The sequence below is a fragment of the Montipora capricornis genome, chromosome 14 (genome assembly GCF_036669925.1).
Source record: "Montipora capricornis isolate CH-2021 chromosome 14, ASM3666992v2, whole genome shotgun sequence".
NCBI lineage: Eukaryota > Metazoa > Cnidaria > Anthozoa > Scleractinia > Acroporidae > Montipora > Montipora capricornis.
In genome coordinates, this window is record NC_090896.1 from 13,886,207 (window position 1) to 13,893,706 (window position 7,500).

The 7,500-nt window shown below is 38.5% G+C and overlaps 1 protein-coding gene and 1 non-coding gene across 3 annotated transcripts in view; both read right to left on the reverse strand.

Moving 5' to 3' along the window:
* Positions 1–3,543: 3,543 nt before the first annotated feature.
* LOC138032115 (E3 ubiquitin-protein ligase UBR5-like) overlaps positions 3,544–7,500 on the reverse strand; it is a 94,775-nt gene continuing 90,818 nt past the window's right edge. For both annotated transcript variants that reach the window (XM_068879706.1, XM_068879708.1), the window contains 3 exons: positions 4,497–4,644; positions 4,173–4,258; positions 3,544–4,082 (listed from right to left, as the gene is read on the reverse strand). In XM_068879706.1, the coding sequence (XP_068735807.1) occupies positions 3,870–4,082; positions 4,173–4,258; positions 4,497–4,644 (447 nt within the window). In that variant the 3' untranslated portion in view covers positions 3,544–3,869. The remainder of the gene's footprint in view (positions 4,083–4,172; positions 4,259–4,496; positions 4,645–7,500) is intronic.
* Trnay-aua (transfer RNA tyrosine (anticodon AUA)) lies at positions 5,013–5,086 on the reverse strand. Its single transcript has one exon. It is a non-coding gene; the product is annotated as a tRNA-Tyr (tRNA).

Here is a 7,500-nt window from a genome sequence, read left to right on the forward strand (position 1 = left end):
GTACAGTTTGTTTGCTGTCGAGGGAGCCGAGATTCGAGGGCAAACAAGTCAGTGGTCATTTACAATCGACAAGAGTATTAGAAAAAAACAAAAACAACAGAACATTCAAAGATTTTTCAATGTAACAGCATCTGCTGATTTTTCCGACATTTAATTGCTGTATCTTTATTTAATCAGTGTCTTTCTTTATAATGTACTGTATTTTTTTAAAAGATGATTTACTGTTACGAAATCCCGCTATTTCGAACTTTTTTTCCATTTCCCTTGGGACTTCTGTTCGACTATATATGTTTTTAGGTCTCCTAAACGATGGAATAATAGACCCTTTGGGGAATATTTTTGCAAGGGAGGGAGAATCATAAATGAGATGTTTATATGAATGCAAGATTTTGCCAATGTTGGGTAAATTGGGGTTGTAATCCAAGACCAGTGGAAACAATTTGTTGGACTCCTTAGTTGTAGGGGCAAGTAGGTCCTTCTGAGAATTGATCTTACTTTATCAAATTGTTGTCTAACCTGGTTAGGGTTATAACCTCTATTAATTAAAAAATTCTGATATTCAATGCTTCGTTTTTCAAAAGATTCAGGGGTGGAACAATTTCTTTTAACCCTAGTAGCAACACCAAATGGGATGGCTTTTGTCTGTAGGCTTGGATTAGATATCCGTTTGGATGTATCCCTCGACAAGGTTAAAGTGGTACTACGACCAAAAAAAAAAATTGTTTTTCCTTTGGATTTCAAAACTATGTTAACTAAACACTAACTCACCAAGTTTTAAGTTCTGATTTTAAAAAGACACCTGTTTATTTTAGCTGGAATTTTCTTATTTATTGGTCCGCCATTACTAACTTTAAAATTTTGACAGAGCTGGGTCGAGGAGAAAATGACGTCAAACACTCACTAGTTTAAGAATGCAATGCGTGTGTACGCGGCCTAATTAACATGCAGCACGGGAGTTTCGGGCTTTCAGACTTTTCAACCCGTGTTTTGCATATATAATAAATTGCGTTTACACGCTGAAATTTTAAGCTAGTGAGTAAATGACGTCATGTTCTCTAGATCCAACCCTCTGAGGTCCTATCGGCCATTTTTGAACGTGAGCAATGGCGGACCATGAAATCCAAAACTTACACTCAAAATAAACAGCCTTTGGATAAAACTCAAAGCTCAAAATTTTGCAAGTTAGGTCTTAGGCGAACACGCTTTCAAAATCTGAAGAAAAAAAGGAAATGATTTTTTGATCATAGTACCACTTTAAGAGTAAGATCCAAGACGTTCAGTGATGTGGGAGAATAGACAAGGGTGAACTTGATGGTGGGATATAGGGAATTTGTAAACTCAGTGAACTCAATCAATTTAGATTGCCCCTGGGTCCAAAGATCGAAAATATCGTCTCTATACCTGCACCATAAGTTGGGTTTAATAATCCCTGATTTGGCTTTTTTGTCTATGACCCCCATGGCAATAGCTGTATAGCTGCATGCATTTTTTGGCCCCATGGCATCATCTATTTAAGACCTAGTTTGTAAATATTTTTTGTTTCAAGTATTTTCAATACAGTAGCCTATTACTGAAGAAGCCCGCAGGGCGAAACGTTTAGTAAAGGTCTTTTTTGGACACGTACGTATATATATATATATATGGAAGAAAAAGACAGATAAACTACAAGTTCATCCCTACAAGCCTGTTTCGTGGTCGCCCACTGATCAGGGGATTTCATCAGGGAAAAATCCCCTGATGAGTGGGCGACCACGAAACAGGCTTGTAGGGATGAACTTGTAGTTCATTTGTCTTTTTCTTCCATATATACTACGCTCTACTTCTATGTATTGAGCACTGTTTTACGAAAATCAAGTTTCACACTTTATATATATATAGATATATATACGTATATCTGAGGATTGAACCAATCAATAAGACATAACTTCTTCTGTGACTCTGAGTTTCACGCTTACGCGATCATCAGACAGACTATAATGAAGAATATACCTCGCTTACTTAAATATATAAAGTGGTTGGTTAATTAGTGAATCTACCGTAATCTGAGATCGATGTTAACTAGGAAGTATTTGAAGTAATTCAGTTCTTTTGTTGAGGTTACGTGTTTTGTCGGCTTTAATGATGTGGAGTTTTTCAATTAGGCAAAGTTTGCATCGTTTGGAAATGTCGTTGTAGGCGCTTGCTGAAGAGATGATAGACCAGCTTATCTTGTAGTTTTTCTCGTTGTCCTTGAGTTTCCAGAGTGCTTTGCTAGTTCGGTGCGGCTAGCGTATTTTCTGTTGCGGAATGTTAGATTATGTTGCGTATATCGTTGTTTGAATGTTCCTTCTGTTATCCCGATGTAGTTCTTTCCTGTGTTGTCTTTGTCTGTAGTCACGTTGGCTACATCGGGCTAACAGAGAGTGGCACTGAGATAGACTCGCATCCTGTCCAGGGGTTTGTTGGTGGCTTTCAGGTGCTTAATGCTGCAGAAACCGTGTGAGCGCTGAGGGCTTGTGTCCGACTTTCCCTTTCAGTTAATGAGAAGCATATTTTTGCATTACGTGAAAGCCTTAAGGGCCCACAGACAGATTTTTCGCGCGTTGCTAAGGAAGTGAAATGTTACTTCCGGTAACTGACACCATCATATCGTGAGCTGACCAGAAAACCCACCAACCGACCTGGCAAATTTGATAACAATCTCTTAATTGTTGTTTGCATCGAAAGTTTTTCCTCGTCCTCCCTAGAGCTCTCTTTGAGATCAACTGCGCAAGGGTAAACGAACTGACTTCCGGTTTGAGAAAAAGCTAGGTCCGGCGGTCTTTAAATTGAATTGATTTTTTTTATATGGCACGTTTTACCCCCAAATACAGAATATTCTTGGATTTCACATGACGTCACGGCCGCTATGTTGGTGTCCCCAAACAATGAAATGGCGGCCATGTGGGTGTCACGATCCAATCCTCCGGGAATTGAACTCTATTATTATGCTAACATCTCCTTTTGTTTTCGTTTTTCGTTCGCTGTTGATCACGTGAGTGAAACCCAAGGATATTCAAGCATTGGTTTTTTCAAATCATCTTTTTTGAAAATGTTATGGGTTTTCAGTATCGTTTATCTGTTTAAAAATAACATTTTACAAAATAAATGGAAAACCATGCTTGGCTGGATGCAAAAACGAATACAAATTATCAAACCACTGATTATATATCCAAATCGTGTAGCACGTAGACAAATTTAGAGTTGTCTTTTATTGGTCACGTGACCATGGGCGTGACACGACGGCGTCATATTTAGGGTCATGGTTTACCAAAGTTGGAAACTGACCATAATAATGCAAAATTCTCTCAAATTACTTAACCATTACATCCTTAGCAACACACCCCCCAAAACACGTCAGTAGGCCCTCAAACACAAGAAAACGTTTCCAAAAACTGATGCTTCTCAGTGCAGGATTGAACCCTGAATCACTCCCCGCCCGCTCACACATCCAGACGGGCTATGTGTGGTGACCACTGCACTAAAAATTATCATGATCAACTAAAATAATGTCAACTACAGCCCTGATTCATGATTTAATGAGTGGCCTTCCTAAGATAGACAAGGGATAAAATTTTCTTCACTTGTATCCAAGAAAGTTAAAAATGGCAAAGAGAAATGCAACTCAGGCAGGCATGGATCCTAGATGTTGAAGCTGCATGCAGCAACTCCTGTCTTTCGCGACCCATCAACTTAATTCAATTGACAACGGACACTGCTAGTACCAGTCAAACACTATTCTTAAAAAAAAAATAGCAAGGATATGCCTAACTGACATACTGCCTTAAAGATGAATATCCAGATCATTATTGCTTTTAACAGTTGCAAAAAATAGTCATAGCACTCTCAATCTACACAAATCCGAATGTTTTTGTCTTGATTGCCAGAAGAAGCTTGCTCTTGAGAATACTACGAGACGAATAAAGTGGAATATACAATCGAGATATGCAGGTGTTTGCTGTAGGAAGTTGATGGTCATGAGCTGGTTTCACGGTAACAGATGGTTTAGGTTGAAAGCCTTCCTCACTTGCAGGCAAAGCAGGGCTTGAGGTCCAGAAGTACACCTTGGGAGAAACATATTAGACTTAAACTTCCTTGGTAATTAGCAATACGTCTAAAACCGAAGTCAAACATTTTAAACAAATCAACCTTACCAAGTCTTGCCTGTCCTTATTGGTCATTTTCTCCACAATAGACCAGAACCATTTCTTAAACTTGAGCAGTTTATCAGCTCCCGCACCTAAAAAACGACCATTTGCCTTTCAATGTTGCCTGTTCAATTTACCCCCTAATTCCTACAAATCGGCACCTCCATTTCTGCATTTAACTAAAAAGCCTAAAACAATTCTCAGTCATTGAATAACGGGGTGCAGCAGTTAACAAATGTAGGGGAATATATAAAAAAGGATCTTTCTAGCTTTGAAAGTCTGTAAAATAGGTTGTTTTCAAGGGTACTATTTCAGGCAATGTTTGTGTACCTCCTGTTTCATCATTAAATGATGTGTAACTCATCAGATGCTGAACATTCACTTTTCCACAGCCGTTTAACAAAAGACGGAAATCCTCAGCTGTTAGGTTATCGAATGCTGACAAGGGCAAAACATCAAGTACACCATTGCGCAGAGACTACAATGAAAACAATGAATACAGTAAATAAGATCAACGCTTCATTCCCATAGCAGGTATTGATGACGTCACTGCTGCCATGTTATTGGACGAAAACAAAAGATGTCTTATTAGCTTCTTTTGTTGATCCACCAGCAATTGTACATTACACCATTGTCACCCAAGTCTCAAGAGATTGGTGGCAAACCATCTATATGTAAATTCTGTACATGGGGGAATTTATAAACTGAAAATCCATTGGGTTCACTTTACCTGCAAATTGAATATGTTTACGCAAGGTCCTAAACCTTCTCCCATACCATCTGAAGTTTGATATAATTATACATGTTTGTTGCAACTGCAACTATTGGAAATTCAGAAAAAATCCTTGTGCCAGATGGGATTTGAACCCACGACCCTCCGTGATATAGTCGGATGCTCTCACCACTGAGCTACTGAACACTGGTGAGCAAGGGTGACATGCTGCTCATTCGACCAGATCACAGAGGGTCCTGGGTTGAAATTTCATCTGGATCACTGAAATTTCCATTTGATATGGATTATGAGAAATGATCATATATGTATTGAAAGGCAACCCAAGTGTATCGACGTAGGTATGGAGGTTTATCCATGACAAAATTCAATGATCACTATTTGAAATAAAATCGTGCAAATCGTAAATGCATCAATCCAAAGCTGAATGGCCATCACGGAAAGAGGCATCACGTAAATAGCCATAACGCAAACCGTCATAACGCAAAGAGGCATAACGTAAATAGCCATAACGTAAAGAGGAATAACGCAAAAAGGCATAAGGCAGAAATGCATAACGCAAAATAGCCATAACGCTCAGGCATAACGCAAAAGCCCTTTGAAGAATGGAGACTAGTTGTGTACTCCGTAAATAATTTCAGCTCTAAAAGAAAACGTCAATCGCTTGTTCAAGGGAAAGGGCATACAATCGCTATCGAACTTTTTCTTCCTGTTTAAGTTATGCCTCTTTACGTTACGGCTCTGCGTTATGCCTAATTGCGTTATCCTTTTTGCGTTATGCCTCTCTGTATTAAGCCTCTTTCCGTGATGGCCATTTGCAGAATCGGCTTGTCGCCATTCAGCTTTGTATTGATGCTTTCATGACTTGGACGCTTTTAATTCAAATACTGATCATTGAATTTTGTCATAGATATACCTCCAACGTAGGACTCGAACCTGGAAACGTTAATTGTTAACCCGTCACCTAACCACTTGACCGCCACACCGCTGTAGCTGCTCAGGGACAATATTTTAAACACTATTTGATAATGCTGTATTATCACTAGGCAACAAACAATATGAAACACTGCGGAAGGTCGATTTCCAAACTTCACGACAAAGCTAAAAAATTCAAAATCTAAGCTTAGGCTTAAATTTTTAATCTTGCTTAGGCCTAATAATTCTTCAGCAGCGACATTCTACGGGAAACTACAATAATTGTTTTTTTGAGAAAGCGCTGTCTTGGTCTTCAGTGGTAAAGCCGAAAGAAGCGGTTCCTATAGAGTAGAAGCTCCGTGTTCAAATCCACTCCACGGATAAGATTATTTTATTTCCTTATTTTCTTTGCTACGACTCGTGTTTTTAAACCTGATAAATTACTGCTGCTCGATTTTTAAACATTATTTACGAAGGCCCAAACCAGTTTCAACATTTGAAAGAAAAGTTCTTATTAGAAGGATTGACACTACAACACTTAAAAGCAATGTTATGGTACCATATTACCATTATTACAGATTCAGGTTTTTTTGTGACGTAAAACGTTACCGTGGCAACAGGAAAGCCCTGCAAAAACATCCCATACTTTGGCTTTGGCTGCTCATATCTCAAAAACAAACACGATAACCTCCCATTTTTTATTTCTGAAATGTAATCAGCATGACAGAATAAAACTTTCTGCAAATTCTGTGGAGCGAATTAGGGCCACCTTAACTAATTGAAATTTTAAGGCAGCTCTGAATCCGCTCCACAGAATTTTTTAAAACTTTGCAGAGAGTTTCATCTTGGCCTGCTGATTACTTTTTTGGAATAGATATGAGCAACTAAACCCAAAATATAGGGTGTTTTTGCAAGGCTTTCCTGTTGCCATGGTAACTTGTAACGTCACAAAACTGACTGCATCTTGTTCAGCAATAATTGATGTTTTACATGGTACCATAACATTGCTGTTAAGTGATAAAGTGTTGTAGTGTCAATCCTTTTAATAACAAGGTCTCGTGAAAAAGTTGAGACTGGTTTGAGCCACCTTAAATATAAAATTTTAAGCCTTTTAGCTTTGATAACGGGCCGGTTATTAGCCATCAAAAACTAAGAAATTCTTGGGTGACAAAAGCGCTTATGATCCAATACATTCTTTGTAAAAGGCACCATTGCTCAGAAATTATGTGGAATATTGTGTTCAAATTTTCATAGATAGCTCACTATGCAATGCACTTTCAAAACGATAGCCCTGTGTTAATGAGGCAAAAAATGTAGACAAATAAACAAAGATATCCCTATAGGACCAAGCGAAAACAATGTTTTCAGAGGCGGAATAATTAGTTCAAGCTTCCCACTGAAGGGTAATCTTACGTACACCTGAAAACAATAAAGAACGTGCATTTCCTGGTTTATGATCAACAGGATTCATTTCAAGATAGCGTTCGAGCTATACTATTATCTAGCAACCAGGGATGCTTTCACTGATCTTTCTCCCGTATAACATCATAAAACACTGCTTCATGTTGTACGCTCTAAATATCGACCCCAGATTCAAAGCAATTTCCTTTACACCATGAAAACGGACACTACCAACATTTATGTTGTCTCCTAAGCAAAAGTCGAGTACATGATCCACAACAGCTTCAC